This window comes from Thalia democratica, chromosome 2, assembly GCF_965202585.1.
Source record: "Thalia democratica chromosome 2, ktThaDemo2.hap1.1, whole genome shotgun sequence".
Taxonomy (NCBI): Eukaryota; Metazoa; Chordata; class Thaliacea; order Salpida; family Salpidae; genus Thalia; species Thalia democratica.
In genome coordinates, this window is record NC_139166.1 from 44,614,056 (window position 1) to 44,627,862 (window position 13,807).

At 24.8% G+C, this 13,807-nt stretch overlaps 1 protein-coding gene across 1 annotated transcript; it reads left to right on the forward strand.

Annotated features, from left to right (window-relative positions):
- The first annotated feature begins 342 nt into the window (after positions 1–342).
- On the forward strand, positions 343–9,844 carry LOC145830126 (apoptosis-inducing factor 3-like). Its single transcript, XM_082938012.1, has 8 exons — positions 343–1,010; positions 1,253–1,440; positions 2,055–2,156; positions 4,038–4,168; positions 5,314–5,448; positions 5,950–6,140; positions 7,486–7,649; positions 9,196–9,844. The coding sequence occupies exons 1-8, from the start codon at positions 352–354 to the stop codon at positions 9,375–9,377; spliced, it is 1,752 nt and encodes a 583-aa protein (XP_082794138.1). The 5' UTR covers positions 343–351; the 3' UTR covers positions 9,378–9,844.
- Positions 9,845–13,807: the final 3,963 nt, after the last annotated feature.

The following is a 13,807-nucleotide window of genomic DNA, read 5'->3' on the forward strand; positions in this document are numbered from 1 at the left end:
TTTTACCATAAAAAAGGTAATTTAATTTAAAGTATTTAAAGAGCTATTTGATTATTACTTATTTAAATACTAATGTAACTTGTTTTAAATCAAACAATTTAAAGTTCTCGACTTAAATGTCTTTAAGGAGATTTATATCCAATATTTATTTTAACAGTTTATTACTAACAAAACAATTTTTCACTCCTATACTTGCATATAGGAGATCCTCAGTTGTTGTAAATAGGTCTTATTCAAATAGAATCTTTGTCTTAATTAAATACCCAAAGAATAGTAACTCTAACTGAAAATTATCAATTTTATGATAACTAAAATAGTTTTATAAGTTTATATTTACCAGAATGTACTTAAATGTTTGCTATTAAAAAGTTATTTTTTCAAGCAGCTGCATCATCAAATAAATTTAGTTACATTAACAAAAACTCTTTAAACAAAAGTTTTTACTTGAGTGTATCTTACTTTATGACATCAAGTTTTAATATGGGTCAGAACACATCAGCAGGAAACAGCAATGTTGTTGAAAAATTTGTATGTAACGTCAGTGAAATGAAAGATGGAGAAATGAAAGAAGTTGAGTTTGATGAAGGAATGGGTAAAGCTTTATTAGTAAGGTCAGAAGGGGAATTTTCTGCTATTGGTCCTAAATGCACTCATTTTGGAGCTCCACTAATCAAAGGAACATTGTACAAAAATACTGTTAGATGTCCATGGCATGGAGCCTGTTTCAATGTTAAAACTGGAGACATAGAAGACTATCCTGGTCTAGATTGTGTTCCTAAACATGAAGTTGTAATTAAAGGTGCTCAAGTGTTTGTCAGAGCGGAAGTTGACAGTCTAAAGTCTCACAAAAGGTACAAGCCAATGGTACAAGAAGTTGATACAAATGGTCAACATGTTGTTATCATTGGTGGGGGACCTGCTTCTGTTACATGTGCTGAAACTTTAAGGCAAAAGTCATTTACAGGTCCTATAACTATTGTCACCCGAGAAAAACATATACCTTATGACAGGTAAGCATTTACTTTACAGTCGCTTATATCATGATATTTGTTTAGAGGCTTGTTTTAGATTAAGACTATGCTAAAATGAAAGTTTTGACTAAATGCTTTCTAAGAAATTCAATGCAATAAAGAAAAAGTGCTATTAAAATTTAAAATTCTTATTTTTTGAAATTTTATTATAACAGTCCATTTTAGTTTATATTGAAACATGTTTTTATCAAAAACAACAGTGTGTAAAAACTTTTGAACAGGACGAAACTTAGTAAAGCCATGGATATAGATCCAGAAAAAATTTATCTTAGACCACAACAGTTTTATGATTCAGTAAATATAAAAGTTATGAAAAATAGTAATGCTACTGAAGTCAATTTAAAAGAAAAAATAGTTGGTTTTCAAGATGGAAACTGTGTAAAATATGACAAGCTAGTAGTAGCAACTGGTTAGTAATAGTTTTTATTTATGTACATTTTATTTGTATCATAGCATTTATTTACTAATAAAAAATTGCTAATTTATTATGAAATTTTAACAATTTACTTGCTTCCGTGAAAACCTGGAAGAAATTTAGAAAATATGAAAAAAAAATTCAAAAAATTTTTGTCAACCCTTAAAAGAATGTAGTCTTTTAGACTTAAAAGTGTTATTATAGCATTTATTTAAATTACTATATATTTTTAAAAGTTTTTAAGTTTATTGAAATTTCAGGTTTCACTTATAATGAAATTTTTAAATTTTGAGTTAAAAAAGTATTTTAAAATCGATAAATAGCAAAGATAAAATCTTTCTTACTATGTTTTAGAGTTTTTCATTTCAAAAATTATAAGAGCACAGAAGTTACTTAAAAATAATAAAATTAATTTTTGAACTATAAACAAAGAATTAAATAGCATATATCAAGTTCTAAAATTAAGACTAGCTTATAAATTTGGTTTGATGTTTCATATCTACTTTCTTGCTATATTCTATTTTTTAGAAATTATATTTTTCATAAAAAAAAAAGGTATATTTTTAAGCATTTAATAAGTTTTTACACTATTCTTAACTAAATTTTAGGTGGAAGTCCAAGAAGTCTACCAATACCTGGATGGGAGCTAGAAAATGTTTTTGTTTTAAGAACTCCTGCTGATGCTAAAGCTATTGTAAAAGCAGCTACTGGTTAGAAAAGTTGAGACTCTTAAAACTATTATACTTGAGATGGGTTATGTGCATATATATTTAAATTTTGTAATATACTTTGTTATAAGAAAGTATTAATGAGTTTAATATACCTTCTGTTATTATAAATTAGATTTTAATTAGTAAAATTTAAGTTTTAAAGTTTGTTATATTTTAAATATTCTCTTAATATTGCATACTAGTTATAATAACTCTTATTCAATTAACTTTAAGTTAAAAAAACAACTACTTAATTTCACTTAAATATTTAGTTTATTAAATTTTCTTTGTTTTCATTATTATTCCATCTTATTAGTAAAAAAAGATAGGTAGTGCACTTGAGTAGAGGTCGGCAAATTTTTAAAGGTTACCCATTAGGTTATTTTTTATTTTGAAGATACTTAGTTTAAAACAAGCAAGTTTTATATTTATATAAGAAATAAATATTTACAAATGTGCTCTTAATTTAGAGGGTAAATAACTTTTTAACATTCAGTCAATTTTTTCACATAATTAAGCTACTAATTATTTTTTACTGTCTTTTTACTATTAACAGTTAATTTTAAGATATAGTCTATTAATTTTTTAGTCTAATAATGTTAGGGAATAATGATTCTAGATCAGAGGTTGGCAAACTGCGGCCTGCGGGCCAAATACAACCCTCAAAGTCAAAATCTGCGGCCCGCAAGCTCCTTTTCAGCTAAAAATATACAGTTTAAAAAAAATAAAAGTTAAAGATTTTGTTATAAAAACCTACAGCTAGGATCTTAATTTAATAATTAATCTTTATTAGTGGTATAATAGTGCCTTGTTTATCATAGTTTTGGTCTTAAATAATATTTTTATACTGATTACTAGAATTTTTTTTGAATAAATGCAACCCTTAAAGATCTTTTTCTAAATAGTGCGGCCCGTGAGTTACATAAGGCTGCCGACCCCTGTTCTAGATGTTTATGAAACATATATGTTCTTATCAATTTAGCAAAGGAAATTAAATATCAATAGTATTTGTTTTCAAAATTTATTTAATAAACAGTAAACAGTTTTTACTCAGTTAGTTTTAAATAAATCTTTTTTTCGAATTTAATAAAAGTTCCTCATAGTTGGCAAGGCTGAAAAGTATCATTTCACTAGAAATATATCTACTCCTACAAATTTTGAGCAATTGCATTTAAATTTTACAATGTAATCTTTATAAAGTTTTAACAATACTCTCAGAATTAGATTTTTAACTAAAAACTGTTTTCATTATTATAACAAAATAAAAGATTCATTTATTTTCGATCATTGACTTTATATTTTTTATAAAAAAATACTTCCATAGTATATTCTAAAAATTGCAAGATATATTTACTGACAGTTTTTTATTACTTGCTCAAAAAACATAATATAAGGTAGATTTTTCTAATTCTGAGAAAATTTTCATAAGAAAGCCTCCTTCATACATTTGCATTAGAAACTTATTGCAAAACTGACTACATCTCAAGATTTTTTTTTAATATTTCATGAAAGTATTTAAGATTACAAATGTTGACAGCTTTTTATGATGATCAGACCAGGTTTACTGACAGAAAGTTCTTTATAAAAAGATAAAAACCTTTGTTTGTCACAATATTAAAAAAAACTAAAGTCAAAGTGTATGACAGAGTAAATTTGTAACGAAATAACATTAAATAGGCAGCAGTTTAATCACAAGCAATAGAAAAACATGATTCTATACTTTTATTATAAAAAGTTTGAACTTGTTTATATTGTAATAGTTGTTTTTTTAGCTAAAAAGCTAGTGTCAGTCAAAATATGCGGCCTATGGGTTGCATTTAGCTGCCCTGTATGAACTAGAATTTTAAGTGGTCAATGTCATTACAAAACTGTTTAACACAGAAAAGAATGTAGTAATTTGTGGAGCTTCATTCATTGGTATGGAAGTTGCCAGCTATCTAGCTTCAAAAGCAAATAAAGTGTCAGTTTGTGAATTCTTTAAAGTTCCTTTTGAGCGTGTGCTTGGTAAAGAGGTTAATAATAGTATCTAATATTTTTATAATCAATATATTTAAAACAATTAAATTAAGAAAATTTTGGTTTACATTTTATACACACATTGTATAATTTATTACATAAAGATTTTTTTTTAACAATGTTTAACTTTCAAACCTTGTCTTTAAAGTTTGTACTTCAAATCTTCCAATTCTAGTTGACTTAAAATTTTTTTAATATCATGGACTACTAATATTTGGTTTTAAAAAGTATTCTATTATGCTCCAAAGCAACTTTTTATGGTCCTATTGCAGTTTTGTCATTTTTCAATGTAAGCTTTTTTACTACAAACATATTTTCTTAGAAAAAGTACATTGATATCAGCCAGTGCTATTTTGAGATCATCATCAAATTTACTTGGAAATACAGTAATCTGACTCTTAAGTTTGATATTTGTAACTCAGAAAGAACCTGGTTTTAATACATTGAACTAGAATACCTGCAGTAATTTTTTTATGCAAATCAGTTTTATTTATACTTAATTTTGAAATTCTAATTTCCTTTATATGTTTGGTCATACCATTAATATTTCTAGTTATAAAATCAAGTAAAAATTGAAAGAACTTAAAACAACAAAAAGAGTCTATTAGATCTAAACAGCAAGCTACTCTAACAAACATTTAAAAAAAAAGTTTAGTTTAAAAAAAATTTAAGCTTTACTTATATAAAAAATAAAAGTTTTGATATGGATCTTTTGTATATTTAAACTATTCATTTTTCTGTCATGGATTAATCAGTGTGGCGTATTAGTTTTTTATCATAGAGTATATAATATTGTCATATTCATATTTGAAAATGTGGTTTAAAGCATGTTTCAAAGATATAATACTTTGTGTCTTAAATATTTCTCTAATAGTTTTTCATTTATTAGTTTATTGACTTTTATTTAGTTTGATGAAAATTTTATTGTATTTTATTGGTTTTTATGAGGTAAAACCATTTTTAAAGTTAAAAAAAATTCAACATGGACAAACTGGTTTTTGGGTCAAAAGAGCAAACCCCAAAAGCAGACTACTGTACTAAGGTTGGAAACTCACACTAAAAATTTGATTGTAGCGTTTTTATATTTTTAATACGGTTTAAAGTAATCAATAGTTCAATACTTAAGTATTTAATTTCTTAGGTTGGTCAATTTTTGCAAAACATGCACGAAAATAAAGGGGTGGAATTTCACATGGGAACAAGCATGGAGGAAATTATTAGCGATGAGAGTGGAAAAGTTAAACAAATAAAACTGAAAGGAGGACAAACTATTGACGTAAGTTGGTTTAAGTAAAGTATTTGAACTAATCCCAGTTGAAATTAGAAGGAATTATTGTGTATTAAACAAGTTAAGTTTTGACTTTTTAGACCCAAGTATAAATGTTGCAAATTTTTTAAATACTAAACTAAATTTTACTGAAATTAGACTCTAAAGATTTTAATGTAGCCAGTTTCTAGTATGGATTGTAGAAAGTTTCCTGTTTATTTGACTATTATTTTAATCAATAAATTTTATGTCTTAAAGTGCTGTGAACTTTTTTATTGTTGCAAATGAATCGTTAGACTTGATTTTAAGTAATTTTAGATTTTTAATCGTTTTTTTTCTTACGTTTTACAGTACTACTTCAACTCTCAGCTAAAATATGTTTTAAAGCAGTTGTTTATAATCTATTAGTTCTAAGAAATCTTAAAAAAATATTATCTGAAAAAGAATAGTAAACCTCTTATCCTCATATTTAACCAATAGTAATCAATAACTTCAGCTTAATATTTTCAGTGCGATGTGTTAGTAGCCGGAGTTGGTGTGATTCCGTCGACCGCTTTCTTACAAAAAGAAACTTCATCAGCAATCAGTATGACCAAGCAGGGATTTGTTAACACTGACAAGTACCTGAGAGTTCTTGATACAGACAACAAAGTCATTCCTGATGTTTATGCTGCTGGTGACATTGTTATGTACCCTCAAAAGTTTGTTGATTTTTGTATACTTTATAATTAGCTATTTGTAATACTCTTTCTATAGTAGATAAAAGAGTAAAAACAATAAAAAAGTTACAAGTGTTTTTATAAAAGAACTTTCACCATATATTTTAACATAACTGCTGTATAAATATTTACAAATTTTATAACTTATAAATATTTTAAACAAAGTTCAGGGCAAATATATGTTTTTAAATTGTATATTCTTTTAAAGTAGTAAGCAAAACACAGTTTTTTAACTTACATATTTGTTTAATGCTTTATTGCATTTACATAATTTTAAAAAGTAGTTAGTTTAGTTTTTTGTCTTATATTTCAATAACTTTCTTGCTAATGACATATTATTTATTACATTACATGTAAATTATGACAATATTTTTGTTTTAATGTAGTTTCTCATGATTACTTAACTTAAAAACTATTACTTAAACTATTTTGTTCAAGCTTTCATATGTGGTCTTTAAAAAATTAACATCATATTTTAATTTTTCACTCTATCGTTTTTCTGGTTTAAACTATATACCAATTTTTAGACAAAGCAGATTTTTTTTTATTGTTTAGTTTGACTTTACTTTTATTTTAATTGTTTTGCATATTTGCTATATAAAGTTGTGTTCTTTCCTTTAAATTTAATACTGTTTATTAAAATAATTAAAAATATATATGTAATTACAAATATGTTTAAGTGTTACAAAATACTTTTGTCTTTAAAAGTTTTAGTTTTAAGGAAAGTCCGATTTAGCATACGAAACATATTTTTCAATTGTAACTATTTATCTCTATGTCTATGATGAAACTAAGTTTCACAGTAACCTTAAAGTATATTTGCTTGTCAAATTTTGTATTAATACACTCGAAAAACTAAAATTTATGTGCTTGTTTAAAAATATGTGGTTAAATTTTTAAAAAGGTTTGCTGTACAACAAACATGAATAATTAAACATAGGATAAGTGGCAAAATTTACATGTTGTGTAACAAATCAACTAAAAATAAAACAAATACAGAGATTTCGTTAATAATTACCTTTACGTTTTGTAGCGTTTTGAAATATTTTTTTTTGTGTTGTTTAAACGTAAACTTTTATTTTTTTATAACTTTTTAAGTTTTAGATAAAATGTTTTTAATATAAATAGTTTTCAAAAGACTTGAAATAGTTTTAAACGTTAACATAAAGCTTTAAAAAATCTGACATTAATAATAGGCAAAAAAGTAATTAATTTATAAATGAGGCTTTTTAAAAAGTGTGTTTACTTTGACTAGTAAATTAAAGTATTTAAAACAACAAAATTTAAAAAACAGAATATTTTTTAAAATTTGTATAAAACGTTGCAGATTGCGAGACTGGCAACCAAGCAACATCCAGCATTATCAAATGGCGCAGTTTCATGGAAGAACGGTGGGTAACAACTTGGTGTTGTCTGAAATCGACCTCAAACAAGTGGACAGTGTCCCATTTTTCTGGACTGTACAGTACGGAAAGTCCATTCGTTACACAGGTAATTTTACTACCTTCAGTTCTGTTTCTAATAAAGTTATTTCTTTATTAAGACATCTTTTTGAGCATTCTTATTTTAAATTCCTAATATGGTTATTTGTACACATAATTTTTAAATTAAAAATTCATCACAATTTGACAAATCAATGCATATTAAAGTGTTTTTCATTAGATTTAGCAAGTTTTAAATACGTGAGAGTGATATTTTGTGCTTTTTTACCTTGAAATATTATTACAATTCATTACGGTTACATGAAAATTCAAGTTCCTAAAATTAAAATTCTTAAAATAATGTTTTATGTGCCACATCTCAAAAAGTAATATGTATTTCAAAAACATAAGGGTCAACAATAATAAGATATAGATGGTAAAAAGATATATTCTTTAAAGCTGAAAACTACTAAAAGTTACTATTTTTTAGTACATTTAAAAACTGATTATAGCCGTTTCTCAAAAAATAATAGAAATGCTCATGTAAGTCTAATTAATAAAACTCAGATGGTAAATTTTTTTGGTTCAATAATATTTATTAAAAGAAATAACTATTTTAACTCAGAATTATTGTAATTTAAATAGTCGTGCCTTCGATTACTTATTAATCTTTTTTTTTAGTTATGTCATATACCACTTAAATACAATATAAGTCAATCTGTTACACATATATATCAATAAATCAATTTAGTTTGGAAATTTTCAATTTAAAACTTTATAGAACACAAATCATGTTATTCAACTGTTTTACCTAGTTTTGTTCTACTATTTACCATGCATTTTAAATTTGTTAAATACATTGAAAGACTTTTGTTTCCTCCTAAACTAGCTAAGTATAAAATATATTTATTCAAATTTGCCAATTTTCGGCCAATATTTAATAACTAGTTACTATATTAAACATTTTATTCGGCATTGGTGCAAAATGTCTTATTGAGAGTTAAGTTTTTTAAGAAAAGTACATAAATAAACACTACACAATAGTACAAATAGAAAAAAATAGTTTTTCCCAAAGAAAGTTCATTTATATTATATTGTTTATTGTGCAATGTTGGACTCAGGCATCACAATGAAAAAAATAAAATAAAAATAATCTCATACTCAACAGTTTGAGATAAAAGAAAAAAACAAAAATTAGATTTATAGAGAACTTAATAAAAAAGTTAAACTTATTTGTTTAAAATAAAAGGCGATAGCTTAATAAAAATAACAAAATTAAGTTAATTATGTACTTAATGATGTCAAAACTGTTGTTTAGAGTTAGCTAGTCATGTAAAATAATCTATGTATGAATTTATTTCTTAAAAGTAAATACTGTTTGACATAATGTGCAAAATAATTTGAATAAGTTATAACTATTAAACATGTTTGTTTTTGTAAAAGCTTTCTGTAGAACAAAAACAAATTCAACCGTTAATCAAATTTTTCAGTTTTGTTTTCAGGTCGCCTTTTAAATGAAAACCTTTTGAAGTTAATAAATAACTAACAGAATAAAAAGATTAGTCTTTATTTTTTGTAAGTCGTTATGACATAAAAATTCATTAGAAAAATTATAGGGTACGGCTTTGGTTATGACGACATAGTAATAAGAGGTAGTTTGGAAGAAGGCAAGTTTTGCGCTTATTACACCAAAGAGGACAAGGTAGTGGCGGTTGCAACGCTCGGAATGGACCCACTTGCCGCCGAAGTTGCTTCGAAAATGCAGAACGGCCAAGTTTTGCTGAAAGCGGACTTGTAAAGGAAGCAACGTGTATTCACAATCACGTGAAAATATGTAGGCTGTAAATTAATTACAATGGAGATTATTACAACAATTAAAAAACCTTCGGTGATGTATTTATTTTTTAATTTGCAATAGCAGATTGTCGTATGCAAGAAGTTACATAAATTTACTTTAGTGTATTATTATTATGTTTTGATTAGCTTTAGTTTTGTTCGTATTAGCTGTCATACTTATTAAAAACAGTTTCATTAAATGATTTAGATAAACTTGCTATTTGATTAATATACTAGTAGTTTTATTTTAAATTTTTAAAATTTTAATAAGAAAACAATATTTCACTTGCTTGAACTAAATCAAACGAGATCATCAATTCAATAATTTAAGAAAAAGTACAGGTTTTATTTTAAACTGATTTTCATCTTTTAATGATTTTTATATTTTAGAAGTTTTTTCCAAAAAGTTTAATAAAATTTCCATCAGTTTGTTCTAGTTTTTAGTTTTTTTAATAATATAAACTTGCAGACCTAAAATATTTAACTAATTTAGTAAGTTTTTTTAAACCTAAACAATAATTTGGCAGTATTTTTTCGTTTCTTATACTTATTTTTTATTGTAACTTAAATTTGATTATAAGTTAGTAATTAATTATATTAACGAAATTAATAAGCAACTGAAAATATGTTGTATTATGATTTTTAAATTATAGTTAAAGGAGAGAGGGTCAGAGTAGCACGGTGCGTCACTTTAGCACGGAGGGCCACTTTTGCACATCGTCAATTTATCACCGAGTGTCATTTTTGCAAATATTTTTGCTTGAAGTGTCTTTTTTTTTTTTTTTTGACCGAGCGTTATTTTGCACAAACCAAACCTTCATTTGAAAATTTTTCTATAATAAATTTTTATTTATAGATATTTAGAAATCTGTAATATACATAACACGTCTTTGAAAACTAAATTTAAAATTAAATGTAAACACGCATTAGATTCGTAAAAAATCAAAGTTAGTTAACAATTTTATTTTAGAAGTATTTTAATAGTTTTTTAAAAGTAGTACTAGTAAAATTATTCTATAACAAGTTTATGTTGTATGGAACTAAATTCAATACTTAGAAAATATAAACACAAGTCACTCATTTAAAAAAAGGTTATTTATTAATTTTATTTAGGGGGTCCTCAGAATAAGCTTGCTAAAAACTGATAAGAATATAGTGTAAATTTAGTTATAAACAATGATTTTGAAATGTCTATCTAAAAAATAGTTACGTCATAATATGTTAAGTGTAAAAGTCTGTTTAAAAGGTTTAAATTAGAGTTAAGTTATACTTAACTGTTTTGAAGTTATTTATTAAACAAAATTGTTTAAACAAGAACATTTAAGATAATATAAATTTTACTTAAAACTAAATTAAAAATTACATTACAAAATACGATAATAATAATACTAAAAACACTCTATTTATGAAGTTTTAAATTGTATAAATCTCGTTTACAAATTTTCGGCTCGCGAGTTCTAGTAATCAATGATTCTAGAACTGAGAGATGGTAAGAGTTTCTCGCTCTGAATAGAATTTAGAATTTACTATCCAGGTAGTTCTCAGCACAACTAGGGTTATTGAGGAGGTGTTCATGGATGGATGATTGTTCACCTTTTGGCTTAACGTTGTCATTAAAAATAAACCTTTTTAGCGGTAGGTCTTTTTATGGGTGTCATAGTTGCAGCAGTTTATTTTTGCAAAATTGTTCAATTCATATATTTTAATGACGTCATCAAAATACTAAGAAAATTTTTCTTTCTCTAACTAAAGCAAAAATGTAGAAGCAATCAAAACAGATTCTAAATGTTTACACAGTAAATCAAAAAAAATCTTTATTACCAACTTTTTTATGGTATATTGTATTGTTTCAAATGCTTTAGAAATGTTTAAAAAAATGTCTGTTAGCTTAATTTAAAACTTTATACGTATTAAAGCTTATTTTTTACTTAATAAATGCTACTATAATTTAAAACAGTAGTGGCCAGGCCTTTGACATTTTAACAGAAATTGAATTTGAAAACTGTGTCTAGATAAAAATGGTAAAAATTGTTTCAATTTGTGTTTTGTTAGTTTTTTTGTTAATATTTATTGTTGATATGTGTGAGCCAAGTTTTAGAGTTAGTTGTTTAAGTAATAAATCTTAATATAATGTTCAAAAAATATAGGCTTGGCCTCTTAAAATATGTTATATTCTGTATTATAAATATATATTTGTTACTAAAACTTGTTAGTAAAAAATCGTTTAAAGTTAAATCAAAAAAACTGCAAATTTCAGAATTTTGACTGTATTTTTAATGCAATTTTTATGTAATTTTAGTTGTAATACTTTTGTACCAAGCATTTATTTTTGTTTCAAAACAATTAATAAGCAAACAAAAAAAGCTAGTTTTGTTGATTTGTCTACTTATTAGACACTTTTGTAAATTGAATCTACTAATATGCCAAATTTAGTTAAGTTGCTTATGATCAAATTGTTAAATTAATTTTTACCACTAGTATTTTATAAATTTCATTGTTTATTTGAATTAGTACTATAAAAAAAAGAATTAAGGAAAACACAGAATTATTTTTATTATTAAAATTTGTTTTCTTTTTTACATTTTAGGCTTCTGTAATGAATTAATAAGAACAGTTTTTAAATAAAAGACAATGATTTGCATAAATAAAGTTATTTCTATTTAACTCTAGTTATAGAGTTTTTGTAACTCAGCATAAAATCATATATTGAAAAGTTATTACCAGGCAAGTTAGTTACTAAAACTACACCTTAACAAAAGTTCTAAATTATAATATAGTTAAAGCTTTAAATTTTAAGCAGCATTTTTTATTAGATACAAAACATTGAATTAGTTGCAAGGAATAACTTATTGAAACCCAAAAAAGCAAGAAGTTGTCCTCAGTGATTTTTATAAGAAATTAGATTAAACATTTAACAAACTTGACTACAATGGAAATGTTCTTTTACAGCAAATTTTAATCAAACTTAAAAGGATACCCATATAAAGTTTTAAAGCTGTGTTTAGTCTTTTTACGGGTATCCTTTTGAATTTTTTCATTTAAAACAGTTTAAACAAGATTTTTAGGCTTTACAAGTAAAAAATAGTTTAAAACAAGATATTTTGAACAAACTCAAAAGGATACCCATAAAAAGTTTTAAAGCTGTGTTTACTCTATTTATGTGTATCCTTTTGAATTTTAACATTTAAAACTGTTTAAACAAGATTATTAAGCTTTACAAGTAAATATTAGTTTAAAACAAGATATTTTAAACAAACTCAAAAGGATACCCATAAAAAGTTTTAAAGCTGTGTTTACTCTATTTAAGGGTATCCTTTTTAAATTTCGCATTTTAAACAAGATTTTAATTTAATATTAATGAAATCTAAGTTTTAAGAAGTTGAACAATTTTATGAAAAAATATACGTAAAAGGATTTTAGAAAATAATTGTTTAAAAAAGTTGGAAAAATACGTCACGTCGATATAAAGTTGTACAGTTTTTTAAAAGGTTACCCATAAAAAGACCGACCCCCTTTTTAGCTTTTTCGTGACAAGCTGCTCTCGTCTGACCTGGAAACGTTGAGATGTTTGACCTACGTAGTAATTTCCGCAAGGCAATCTACTATCTTTAATTTACTATTAAACAGTTTAAAAAAATTGCATATAAGTTTTGTTTGTAAAAAATTCTGATTATTTTTTTTGCAAATGTTAAAAAAATATTTCCGCTTAATTATATTGTTAATATAGTATTTCCTTAAAGATAAAGGGTAGTATCGATTAAATTAATTTCTGGACGATTCTCCTATATATGTTTATTTATTTTTAGAAGCATAGAATTAGTTGATTTTAAAAAGTTATCAAAGTATAATGAAACAATTTTTTTTTTTTTAATGTTTTTAGTCAACGTATTATCTAGAAATACTTAATTGAACTTACTTTTATAAAGTTTGATAGGTACATTTTAGTATAAAAAGTTCTTTTTTATTATCAAGTTTTTAAATTCAGCGTCTGCTAAACATTTACAGGCTTTTACATACAAAAAATATAGACGTAATTTGTTTTGTTTTTAAGATTTAAATAAATGTTTAATAAAGATTAAAACTATACCGATTTTTTTTAAGCTTCTACTTGATGTGTGATAACTTTATTTTTTTTGAATTTATATAATTAGTTTCAAAAGTTCAATTAGGCTACATTTAAAAAAGGTATTTGCAAGGATTTGTTCATGATTATATAAAAAAGTTTACTTCATATTTCAACTTCAGCGTAATTATGGCCCACTGTGCATTTTAAGAAAAAAGTTTAAATCAGTAATTTCCAGACTCAAATTAATATCACCAACTTTAAAAAACCATCGAAATAAATCGATAAAACTGTTACGAGTTAATAACTATCGCTTTCTAAATTAAATG